A 13,251-nucleotide genomic window follows, 5' to 3' on the forward strand; every position below is an offset into this window, starting at 1 on the left:
GACGACACCGCATGACTGAACATTGTTGGAAGCGTCAATGTTGATGAGCTTGAGGAAATTCAAGTAGAAGCCATCATGGTTGCAATGCTTGCCAAACTCGTAAATAAACAAAGAACACCATTTTCGGGTGGTCCAGAAACTCAGTTTCAATACCTCAAGACAACTACCTATTCAGCATACCTTCAGGACGACCAACTTTTGATATTTAGCTCACAACACATCTGAGATAGCACATCAGAGATATTGCGGGGGGACGACGAAGAAAATATACTAATTAGGAAGGGTAGAATAAGCCTGGCTAGACTCTACGGCGCATAGTAAAAATCCAGAATATAGAATACTACACCGATTTAACAGTATTCGCAGGCCCTTTTTAGTGTCTAATGCCGTGAAGTGGAACAGGATGGGTGAATAAATGCGAAGCAGCACAATACACCCAACACTGCCACACAACCTATATTCTGCCTACTATAGAGTGACTGCCTAGCTGTAGAGCTATAGAAACGATGTTATTTGTTAGGATTAAGCCTGACCAGATCTATTCTAAGCAGATACCCATACTTTATCAGCACCACATTGAGGGCTGAAAGGGTTGCCTTAGTGCTCAGCGGTCGTCTCAAAAGTTGGCGAATGCGCGCAGCCACATGTCAAAGATCTCACAGAACAGCAAAAAGTGTATTAGTGTCCGTCTGGTTCCTTGACAATCATAATTCTCAGATACGGATAGGCCCTATCAGGCCCAAATTCTTGCCGATGACTAGAAAAGAGAATGGTCACTGCAGGTCGGGGAAAATTGCCCTTACTGCTTGAACCCTGCCCCAGTCCACTGAATTCCCTTCTTCATCCTGGCCATCCTCCTCCTCTTCCACCGACGCCAAGTTTGGCACTCCCGTGCCAGCTACGGCAATCATCGTGAGTAGAAACTATGCTATCGCAGAATTTCTACTCCGCCTTCTGCAGTACCAATTCGTGAGAATCGTCCCGACACCTAAACCCAATACCAAAACACTCCAAGCAGACACAAAAGTGGCCTCCATCACATAATTCGCACTCGTGGTATGTCTTACCGACCAGGATGAATGTAGTACAAACGTCGCACCAGACCGAACTTTGATCTAAAAGAGTTACCTCGTTTGCCGTTCGTGCGTCTTCACAGCCCTCATAGCTACCTTCAACCCCCATCTCATCAGAGTGTTGGAGCAAGAGCTGGATTACATGAGTATTTCCCCTCTTTCTAGCCCAACATAACGCCGTGAGGCCTATGTCATCCTTACAGTCGAGGCAGATATTCTCCGCTTCAAGCAGAATCTCCACTGCGCTTCCGTGTCCGTTTCTCGACGCTGCAATCAGTGGTGTTGCATTGTAGCGGTCCTTGGCATTCACTGATGCCTTGTTGACAAGCAACAGCCGCACGATTTCGTTGCGTCCCTCCATTGCTGCATAAAAAAGAGGCGTGCGATCATTGTTATCTTTATCATCAATGTTGACTTGTGATTCCTTGAGGAACCACCCGGCCACCTCAAAGTAGCCCCTTCGCGATGCTGTCATAAATGGCGTCCATCCGCTCTTGTTGGCGATTGCAATATCTGCTCCCTTGTCGAGAAGTAGCTTGACTACTTCGAGATGGCCACCATCTGCTGCTGTAAAAAGGGGTGTCCGTCCGTCGTTATTAGCAGCTGTAACATCCGCCCCTTTCTCAAGAAGTAGCTTAACTACTTCAGCATGGCCATTGCCTGATGCTGCATTGAGCGACGTCCATCCATTATTAGCGACTGTAATATCTGCTCCATTGTCGAGAAGGACCTTAACTATTTCAAGGTGACCTCCATATGCTGCTCGTATAAGTGGCGTCAATTTGCTCTTATTGTTGGCAACTGTAATGTTTACACCCTTATCAAGAAGTAGCTTGACTACGTCGGGATAACCTCTATCTGCTGCTATCCCTAGCGGCGTCCATCCGTAATTGTTGGCAATTGTGATGTTTGCTCCCTTGTCGAGAAGTAGCTTAATTACTTCAAGCTGGTTGTTGCTTATTGCCATCTCAAGTGGTGTCAATCTGTTGGCATTGGCAACTGTGATGTCTGCCCCTTTGTCGATAAGTAGTTTTACCATTTCAAGATGCCCTTTATATGCTGCTATTATAAGTGGCGTCCAGCTGTTACCATTGCTGGAAACTATGGTATTTGCACTCTTGTCAAGAAGGAGGCTGACTAATTCAGTATGACCACAATTTACTGATGTAAGAAGTGGTGTCAATCCATAATTGTTTGCGACTGTAGCGTCTGCTCCCTTCTTGATGAGTAGTTTTACTACTTCAAGATGGCCGTTCTCTGCTGCTGCATTAAGTGGCGTCCATCCATCACTGTTGGTGACTGTGATATCTGCTCCCTTGTCGAGAAGTAGCTTAACTACTTCAAGATGACCGTGGCTTGCCGCTTCATAAAGTGGCGTACATCCGTCATCATTACTAGCAACTGCAACATCTGCTTCCTTGTCGAGAAGTAGCTTAACTACTTCATGATGGCCATTGCTTGCTGCTGTATTAAGTGGCGCCAATCCATAATTGTTGGTAACTGTGATGTCTGCTCCTTTGTCGAGAAGTAGCTTAACTACTTCAAGATGGCCTTTGCTTGCTGCTGCATTAAGCGGTGTCCATCCATCATCATCAGTAACTGTGATGCCTGCTCCTTTGTTGAGAAGTAGCTTAACTACTTCAAGATGGCCACTGTCCGCTGCTGCGTGAAGTGGAGTCCATCCATCATCATCAGCAACTGTGATATCTGCTCCTTTGTTGAGAAGTAGCTTGACTACTTCAAGATGGCCACTGTCCGCTGCTGCTTGAAGTGGAGTCCATCCATCATCATCAGCAACTGTGATATCTGCTCCTTTGTTGAGAAGTAGCTTGACTACTTCAAGATGGCCATTATTTGCTGCTGTATTAATCGGCGTCCATCCATAATTGTTGGTAACTGTGATGTCTGCTCCTCTGTCGAGAAGTAGCTTAACTACTTCGAGATGGCCAATCTTTGCTGCCGTATAGAGCGGCGTTTGTCCTCTGTGGCCGGTGATGTTGACGTTTGCTCCTACTTCAAGTAGCATCTGCGCTACTTCCAGATTCCCTCTCCCGCATGCAGCTCCAAGGGCTATCTTTTCTGACCCCAAATTTTCATTTGGATCATGCTTGCAATCTTGTATTAGATGCTTTACTACCCCTGTCAAACCCAGACGGGAAGCATAGTACAAGGGGCTTGCCGGCATCACTGGTTCTGTTGCCTCTGCTTGCAAGTCCTCGTTATTGGCATCAAACCACTGTATCCAAGATTGCCAAGTTCGAACTTGTCCGTCAAAGAAAGCGTTAATAGCCTCTACCAACGTTTTGTCCGCTGTCTTACTCATACCGGTATGTTGATACCAATACTCTGCAGCGTAATTTCGGAACGATATCCCGATTTGATCCTTCTCTCCGGTAAGTGAATCGTCCCAGACACTGTGAAATCCGATATAGCGGAGACAAAGTTTGGCAAGGGTAGTACTCTCAACAGCCTCATATGACGCGCGTAAGTTCTCGTTAGCCAAAAAGACCGACCCCTGGAGCGAAATTCTGTAAAGCAGGTACTCCTTGACCGAGAAATGAGCTAGGTGTATCTTCCTGGATCCGGGGAGGGACTCTGATAGAGTTCCCTGCACCTCTATCAATGACCCGCAGAGACCCAGGATCTCACTTTCGATATAGTCATCGTCAATAGAGTCCGGCATCTCATCGAGTAGCAGGTCATTGCAGTCGTCGTTGATGAGCACAGCTTCAGTAATCTCGCAGACAGTCAGGGGCCGTAGAGCGAATGCAGCCCATCGTAGTAATGACAGTGCTCTTTTTCTTTCCATATCTCGCAATCCTTCAATTCTCTCCCAGTTGCGGTCATAGAGAGAGTCGAGCCCGGCTGGGGTCTCATCTATATCCTTCTCAAGCTGCTTTCTGTTTCTCCCTTTCCTCAAAAAGCTTTCTTGCATTTTAAGCCATTGGAACTGACCGTTACAGCGTTCAGTCATTTTCTGGGAGACGCTGAGTCTTGTTGACTTATCTTTATTGGGCAGCTTGTTGTCGACGATACTTTTCGAGTAGGCTATATTATCGGCGTGAACGTCTTCGGGCGATATCACATACTCGCTGAACCCAGAGAACCGTAACAACCCCTGTCGAATTTCAGGCTCATTACGGCTGACAATTAACACTCGAGCTGTAGTGTTAGAAATCGCTTGCCTAAGCTCCTCGAGAAAGCAGGCTACGGAGTCCCGGCTGTTTCGGTTCTCCCCCAACCATGTGCATTCGTCCAGACCGTCCAAGACAAAGTTGCAAAATGGAACGGTTTGTAGAACCTCGCGAAAGAGCCTGATGATTGTTGCTCGTGTTGCGACTTGTTCATGCTGGGCTAATCGCCTCTTCCAGACCACGTCTAAAGCAGCTTCGCTGTAGATTGTCACCTCTGCTATCCACGACCTTATGGCCATAAAGGGATCATCGCGACCCTCGAATTTGGAAGATAGGAAGAAATGTGCGACGGGCGTTTGTAGTCTTGATAAAAGGATTTCAACCAGTCTGGCACACAGAATGGTTTTACCAAAACCGGCCGGGCCATTGATCCATAGCACGTTGGCGACAGCAGCCGAGTTGTCAGGTGTAAGCCAGTTGCAAAAGGTTTGCCGCGCCAGTATCCAATCGCACGTTCCATCTAGCCGCTTCTGGATGGAGTCTTCGTACAGATCATTCGGGGACGGGCAACCAAGCCAAGCGCGCAGGTCTCGTTTGATCCCGGCTGTAATCGTCAACAAGAGAACGGGGGTACGGGGGGTAGGTTATCATTACCTCTCATCTCCTCTTCTGCCTTGTGTAGGAACGAGCGAATCTCGTCAAGCAAAGGGCCATCGATTAGGACAGCGTCTTGACATCGTTAGCTTAACGCGTCTGAAAGAGGTCAGGGAGGGGGGTTGTCTGAACCGTGAAGGTGCGCAGGACCATAACTGGGTACAGAATGCTCTGATAGTGTGCCATTTGCGTCGTCGGGAGGCACTACACTGTACAGATACTGCACCAAGACCGCGAACGCCTGAACATGACCGACGCGCTTTGTTTTCCCGCTCAGCGCCCAAGCTACCTTTCGCCATCTCGAATCTACTGGCGCGCCATGGCGGGGCGGGGCCAGCCGTGTGTACAATGAGCCGTCTTTCACGGGTTCGTTGTCTGCTGGTGTGGGTTGTTGGTAGAAATTGTCGTTCGCACCACTGCCAAAGTCTTGGATGCTGGCTAATAGTTTGTGAACTATCGCCAGTTTCTGCGTATCATCGAGAGCAGGATGGTGAGAATCGGATAACTTCCCGTTCTCAATGCCGACCGCGCGACCCCATTGTTCGAAGCGGTGTTTGTCGGCCTCGAACTGAATGGCCAAGGAACGCGAATCGCGACCAAAGTTCTTGTATGAATCGAATCTTTCGACGGCTTCCAGGCAAGAGCTGAAGAGGCCAGCAAGACCAGCGACTCCGACAGCCAGTCCTACTGGTTCCATAATTACGCGCGTGAGATTGTTGGAGATGGGGAAGCGATGAGGTGGCTGCCCCTGCTATAAGAATATTCTGTCTAGCGCTCATTTTCCCCATGGGGCTGTGTCTTTGCCAACACATGATTTTTGATGCGCCACTCCAGCAGCCAAGGTTAGAAGCTGGATCGACCAGGGGGTGTGAGGCCCAATTACGGTTGTGTAACACCCGACTTCCTTGCCTGCAGCATTAGGCTCATGGAGGTCAACATTTGTGAAATATTTGATGAACGGTGCTATTTACTAAATGTACATTTTCGATAGACTCGCCGGCATACTATTACTTAACAAGCGGTGACTAGGATTGCCACAGTTGTTCTCAAAGTTTTGCAATCTGTCGTTGGGACAGCATTCGTCCATCGATCTCTTTGACCAGCGACAAATGGCACCGTGGTAGAACCAATAGCATGTCTCCGCGAGGCTGGCTCCTCACTCTCACACGCCCACCCTGCTGCCTTTTTGCATAGCCCCGTCTCATAAGCGATGGCTGTCAGCATGCTACCTTATGCAGAAGTGTAATTACGACATTTAAAGCGAGTATGACTGCAAATTCTTCTGGCACTGGACCCGGGAGCCGCCTTGTTGGCCGCCTTACAGGAAGCCGTTTTACCTGTCACAAATTTTATACCTTGAAGTTTGTTCACGAACCTCCACAAGAAAAACGTGCACGAAATACAGAAAACTACGATCGAGATTTTTCCACTACAAGCACACTTTTGGGGCCGTAATTATTCATTAACCTGACAGTAAGATTTACGACAGCATGGCTGGATAGTTGGCGTAAGTCACGGAGCGCAGCTTCTGTGGTCCCTTACAAGCAGTGTTGACAGCAGCACAAGCATGCTTGCCTGCACTGGTGATTTCTATTTTCTTTTTGTATTTTTCATTCATTGCCACAGTTGATCACTGTCAGCTACTGTTATACCACAAGTAATGAGAGTTAAAGCTTCCCCAACTTTTTGTTAACGCTCCCCTTGTACCACATTCTTGCAGTCCTCAAACTGCTGCTTAAGACTTTCTGTTGACGCTTATGCTGCCCCTGTAACCCTCGACTAATTAGAAGCACAACGATAATCCCGCAGCTATAAGTATGTCGACACCAGTGACATCCAAAACACATCCCTTAGATACCCTTGTGTCCAGCCAGCCCCGACGAGTGGGCGTTCCGGTATGAGGCAATGCCCCTTAAACCGCGCCGCCCTCGATCATTCTCAATAGGAGGTTCGGGCACTAAGCCGGTTTGGGCACTGAAGATGGACGTGCTGGATGTTACATTGGTCAATAAATTCATCACAGGGCGGGAGGCGAGAACCCAGGGTTCTTTTATGGGACGAGAAAACTGCAAGCCAACGTGACTTCAAAGTAAGAAGGTTGGGAGTGTTTGAAGGCGGGCCCCTTGGTGCAAGGGCCAGGAACAATTAGGCATCCCAACGGTTATCTCCAAGAGAATTTTGCGTCCTCGGCAGGACGAACAATGAATGCAAAATTGCTTGTGATGAGAGTGTCAAGACCTCCTGGGGGCATGCATGTGTTCCAACTCACCCGCAGTTGGAACCTGAGACTGAATGGTCCATCGCTTACGAGGGCTGTGGTATCTTGGCTATTGGTATGGTGTATATTACTTGCAAATGGGTTAAACCAGTTGTTCCAAAACCTGGAGAAAGGAATAGCAGTGAGAAACAGCACAGTAAGTACTCCGGCTGTAGATTTGAATCAAGTGACGAATTCTCCTCGCCCCGTCCCCTGACTCTCCAGGATTGCCTCTCGGTTTCGAGGCTAACGAGAATATTTGGAAAAGAGTGATGCAATTATATCAGTGGCTATGAGGCAAAATATGCCGGAAGAGTCAACTGTGACAAGGTTCCCAAGTTTGAGCGCATCACGGATCCTCAGGAGGATGAGCATATTGATTGTCTGAATGCGGAGACAGAAGAGAGGGTTCTATGTGCTCAGGGTAAGATATTTCTTTCCTGTCATAAAATGAGTGACAGTTGGTCTTGGAGTGCATTGGATTTCTATTGTCATTATAATAATCGTGTCTATATCTTAGCACAACAGAGCGGCTTTTTCATACACTTCTTGGACACAGAAGCACGAGGAATCAAACCACTCGTGACGCCTGTCGTTGCCTCGAGCTTTTGCGTCGAACTTTTGTGCTTCCTACTTAGGAGGAGCAAGCAAAGCTGAAGCGAACGGCCTGGTAAGTACCTGTCGAGCAGCTCGCGTAGTTCTCGCCCTCAACCACAGAAGGGACGCAGGTCTGGATGGTCTTATTTGTCGCCACGTCGACGATGGCGGTGACCTCGGGTTCGGCGTAGAGAGAGATGTTGTCGTCCACGCAAGCCAACTCGAGGTTGTAGTACGTTGTGTTTGTCGCGTCGTCGGTGATGTTAAAGGGGTTGCGGCAGATGGGGTCGAAGACGTAGGTGTTGTAGGCGCGAATGGAGGTCCAGGTGGCAGTGCCCTGGATGGCGCCATAGGTGTCGCAGACTTCTTGAACGTCGGATGTCTTGGTGGGGGTGAAGGGAGACCAGGCGATGAACTGGTTTCCGTGGGGGTAGGAGAAGTAGCCCAGGTTGATGGGAGGGTAGGAGGTGTTCAGGGCCGAGGCGAGGGCCAGGAAAGAGGCGCCAACGAGGGTGGTGAGCTGCATTTTGGCGGTGTTTGATGAGATATTGAGGATCTGGCGTCAAGTAGAGAGTCGTGAAGATCTTGAGAATGAGAGGGTTGAGGTCGTGAGTAGACAATTGCTGTTCAGCTGGCTCTTGTTTGTTTAAATACTTGGAAATTTTGGGACCTGACGTCGGCCCTGCAGCTGTTCGCCTCAAGAGCCTTTCCTAGCGTGGTGCTAGCTGTGCATGGTGGTTCTTTGCAGTCTCCTTTCCGTGCGGGCTAAGCAGGGGTGCCGGCTAGAATCTTACCCCTGACCGGTTGTAAGTTAAGGCGAATTGGCTCGGATAGGTTGGTGTTGGATTTGAATCCTAGTTAGTTTGCCAGTACCAGAGGCATTTTCGCCAATTCTCAAGAGGATTGTCACAGTCAAGAATGTCATCGTTGCATGCTGGTTCGACTCTTCCATCCTTGATTTGTCGATAGGGCAGACCGTTGCGCTACACAAGCTTTGTACGACAGTTGACCCTATCCATCCAGATGTGGCACAGCGTGGCAATTACCCTGCTTTTCAAGAGCTCTAGAACCAGCTTGGCCAAATACGAGCTGCTGCCAGGGCGTCTAGGCTGCCGTTTGCGCTGTGGGGGCAGCATGCAATCCTTCTCGTGTTGAAGTTCTAGCGGCCCACAGAAATTAGCTTTCTTTTTCTGATCACCCCCAGAGGGAAGGGATGCTCCGTAAAACCCGATCGAGGAGCCGAGGCGGCCACCCCGTGGACATGAGAGCCAATGAGCCGGTGCAAACAGAGGCATCCTCAGGATTTAGGATATAGCTGAACGATGATGGGATTTTTGATCCATCAGAGAATGGCATTCCGAAGGTCTACTGCCGTAGTCATATACCCCGGAGCATGTTCGACTTGACTCCCCTCTTCAAGCCTTCCGCCTTGCCATTCTGATACTCAACTCCAGCAGCGCCGCCCTCACCGGACATGCCCTCCAAGTTCATTTGCAGCTCTTCATCTAATTCCACCATATTTTTATTGCTTTCAGGTGGCGTTTTGATTGTGGCACCTCGCGTTTCTCGCGGTCGCTGGCATGTTTGAGATGCAGTGGTGTGTTTGGTTTGGTGAGGTGTTGCGGCGGGGTCACAAGTGGGCTGATACAATGGTGCTGGTAGGTGCTCTTGACGCGACAGAAGATCGTCTTGTTGCGGCAAAGAGACAGCGGCATAGCGCCTTTTGCATCAACGCCTTCATATTATTCGGCTTTAGTTTTAGTCGATGATGCTGAGAAACCCTTTTGAAGCGGCCTGATGGGTGCTGTCAATGGGTTTGATCAGGAATTTGTTCTTGCGACGATGTGCGTCATCATTCACATTATTTCCCAACTGGTCTGTGCTCCCAACAGCCAGCGAAAGCAATCCATCATCCAAAGAAACGAGCGTGCATCCCAAAGATTGTCACAACATAGAAGTGTGGCTCTGTGATGGTCCTTCGGTGTAGAGCATGCGAAAATACTGCTTTGTGGCCAGGGCTATAGGAAGAATGGCTGAATTGAGAGTGCTGGATTGCATTGGGAAGCTTTCTATGTTCAGAACAGAGTAGGATATGAGATGGTGTCTTGACGCCAGCTAAGACTAACGTTGCAGGTGATGGGGATCGATTGATTATTTATGTGTTCAAAATTGTTAAGTCGACGGTGAACTTGGCCCAGGAATGTCTTAGTACACACCGTTGAATGCAATAGACTACAACATCAACTTTAATCACGAGCTTCATTCGTGGTCTCATGTCATAAATTGACCGACTGTGTGTGCGTCCGGATCCTGACATACACTACCGGGCCAAAAGTCTGAGATCACCCCACAGTACGCCACTAAAACAGCTACTTTCCAATAGTAGAATTTACACTATGCAATCGGGGTAAACGCATACAATAAATTTTATGAATTACTAGCAGTAATAGCATAATATTTCCATGGGGTTTTCTTTTCTTTTCTAAGGAAGCTGTCTAGTAGTAAAAGTGGTAAGTCTAAGAATTTATCTTACAGTGGGTCACTGTTGGTATCAGAGGATACCCGTATGGGTGATAAGACGTAGTAAAATCAATGCTCTATTCTGCTACCGTCTCTGTGGAAAAGAAAAGTAAAATGGTTGACAACAGCAGCAGTAGTGAGGATATTGTTGATGGCAGCCCGGAGATGGAATCTCCGGGTTCCGCTGCCGCAGACGTTGCCACGGCGGGCTGCTGACTGCCTGCCTTTATTCTGGCCAGGTAACTCAACAGTTACAGTAGAAAGTACTATACAAATAGTACTGTATTTCTATTAGAGATTTTGTCAAGCAGAGTGATGGGCGCAGTATCTTCGTATTCATAAGTGGGTAGTAGGTAAGACTATTGCTGAAAGCTACCCTCTTGGATTCCCTGGGCAATCTAAGCTTCTTGTACTTGTACAGCCACACTTCCTCCTTGCTGTCGCAGCTCTGGATACTTGCGCCTGCGCTGATTGTTCATCTGTATGCCCCCGATGTCGTTTAGGTGCCTGACAGTTTCTTAGTGTTCTGTCTACTTCATCTCTAACACTTTACACCTTAGTATCTCTTCCCAACAGCTTGTAAACAAAATTAAAAAGATAACAAAGAGGTCACTCAGTGAAGTGGAACAGTAGGGATGAATGGAAGCAAAACATCACAACACACCTAGCAACTGCCACGCACACTAGGTTCCGCCTACCATAAAGTGACTTCCCGCCCGCAGAGCAACAGAAAATTCGACTATTTGTTAGGGATAAGCCTGATCAGGCTTATCCCCAGCAAATGATCGTACTTTCCGGGCTGTATGGGGAGGGTCGAGTGCTTACCTTGTTGCTCAGTGATCAGCTCCGCTGCAGACGTACGTGCGTACAAGCGAATTGGTAGAAAATCCCGGTATTACGCAAAGAAAGGAGTATCAGTGATGGTGATATCCGTCTGTGTCTGATGAGGCTCAATCCGCCCTGATCAGACTTAGAAATACGTGCTGATGACTAAGAAAACAACAGGATGGGTGATGCAGTCAGGCGTAAAGTGGTCCTGGTGTCTGCATGTCCATTGGGCCGCGTGGGTTGACCCATACCCCATTCCATTAGTAGTTAAATAGCTATAAGTGTAAAAACAGGATTTTTTTTAGCCTAAAGTAAGCATATATCTACATGTTAGTACTGAACATATAAGAGATTTGAGGTGATGCACTGCTAGGCGTATTCGGATTCGTGGGTCGGGACTGTAGTATTCTAGCCGAGGCGAGCCGCAGTCATCGGGTTCACTCATAAACCAAGACAAACCTTTGATGGGCAAATTGGAACAGATACAGATCGGAAACCTTGTCAAGTGGCGCCTCTTGTGCACGTTTTGTAGAATTGTATATATAGAGTGCCTAGAAATCCTTGTCCAATTTAAATGCTTATACATCGGCGTTTTTGGAGTAAACATGGGAATTTCAGCCCTGGCAAAAATAAGGTCACCCCGCACTTGATGGGATGGATATTGCTGACTTCGTTTAAATCTCTTGAAGCGTCACCTATTTCGTTTCACGACGCGTAACATGCGGCCGCAGCTGACAAATTCGAAAATGAGGAAGCAGATCCATGGTCAAGGTCTTATTTCTGCCTCTTTAGGCACACACTACGTTTACCTCGATTCTAATGCGAGCTGCGTCGAGGTGAAGAACGTTGCCGTCTGCTCCGCGAGCAGTGCGAGTTGTCAGCGGCTTTTGCGGATCCCTGTTTCCTGTCGATGCTAGTGTAAGCGTGCCATTATCTGTCCAGCTTGAGAACAGGCGTACCACGACCGACAGTCACAAATTTGCATGTGCATGCATCCTAGGATTGTGAATAATTTTGTCTAGTTTATTCTAACCCAGGTGTGGACTAGCTAGCCAGACCAACACGGCTAGGCCATACTTACGCGTTTATTGCAGTAAGCCGATTGGTGGCTATTCATCAACTCTCGTGACCTCGCCTGATTTCAAGTTCGCCGTTCAGCTAACCTCTAGACCCTCGCAGGGATTCTACCTGCCCACTTTTAAATTCAAACTTCGCCTCCTGTTGGACTGCCGAACACACACTGCCCAGCAAGGCAACCGATCTGTATTTTCTATGCAATGGATAAATTCAAGAGATTACAGCACTCCAACTAATACTGGAGTTACATATATTATCCGGCATCGGGCTTGCGGATCACTGACACCGGCCGAGTTGCAAATTGTTCCGATCTGGTCTACAAAGGCAGACGCCGCAGCTGTACGTTCGAGGCAGAGCCTACATTACATTTCCAAAGTTCTTTTCGAAATCGCCCTAAATTTCCGAGAATGGAAGGTAACTTCCATCGTCCAGCCGCTTCCACAAGGCAGCCATCGACTGGATGCTACTTCATACCCCTCGGCTGACTAGAGCCTCGGAAACACAGCCCATATGCGAAGCTCAATGCTACACTGCCATTCAATCCTCCACGGAGCGGCGACTTACTGGGGAAGCGTCGACTTACCAGCAAAGCGTCCATGATACGATTGCTTCCGAAAGCGATATTTAACCGACTTATGAAGCCTCTATGTCACGATATGCAATCAACAACAGCAACAGTGGAATTACAGATCCACGCCAAGAGCGAAAGTTGCCAAGGCTGATGATTCCAACCGGGTATAAGGAATGCCGTGAGACCACGTCGAGTCGAGTCTTTTTTGTACACTTCATATCACCCGATTTTCAACTACCACTACTACAATCAATTAGTAGTGGGGACCTTGATTAGGTATACACGGACGTAAGCAGCTGGTTCTGGCATTGCATTACACACTTCAGAGTTGCACATTATCTCCCGTGGATACATGACCTTCGAAAACACGGTTGTGCATGATGACAGCATAAGGAAATTAAACCTTACAGTTGAGGTGATTGGCTGTGAAATCAGGGAATGCATTGCATGGGTGGATAAAGGCCTTGTACGGGCAGTTCCGTTCTAGCAAGTCGACGACTGTGCCCGATTACAGCATTATAGGGTTGCAATAAGTGTTTT

The 13,251-nt window shown here is 48.1% G+C and overlaps 2 protein-coding genes across 2 annotated transcripts; both read right to left on the reverse strand.

The window, feature by feature from the left end:
- Positions 1 to 942: 942 nt before the first annotated feature.
- EsH8_X_000636 (uncharacterized protein) lies at positions 943 to 5,558 on the reverse strand (the record flags this gene model as incomplete). Its single annotated transcript, XM_083274724.1, has 3 exons — positions 943 to 4,811; positions 4,862 to 4,936; positions 5,276 to 5,558. The coding sequence occupies 3 exons, from the start codon at positions 5,556 to 5,558 to the stop codon at positions 943 to 945; spliced, it is 4,227 nt and encodes a 1,408-aa protein (XP_083120116.1).
- Positions 5,559 to 7,752: 2,194 nt separating this feature from the next.
- On the reverse strand, positions 7,753 to 8,241 carry EsH8_X_000637 (uncharacterized protein; the record flags this gene model as incomplete). Its single annotated transcript, XM_083274725.1, has 1 exon — positions 7,753 to 8,241. The coding sequence occupies one exon, from the start codon at positions 8,239 to 8,241 to the stop codon at positions 7,753 to 7,755; it is 489 nt and encodes a 162-aa protein (XP_083120117.1).
- Between the last annotated feature and the right edge of the window lie 5,010 nt (positions 8,242 to 13,251).

This window comes from Colletotrichum jinshuiense, chromosome 10 (genome assembly GCF_051148585.1).
Source record: "Colletotrichum jinshuiense chromosome 10, complete sequence".
In the NCBI taxonomy this organism is placed as follows: domain Eukaryota; kingdom Fungi; phylum Ascomycota; class Sordariomycetes; order Glomerellales; family Glomerellaceae; genus Colletotrichum; species Colletotrichum jinshuiense.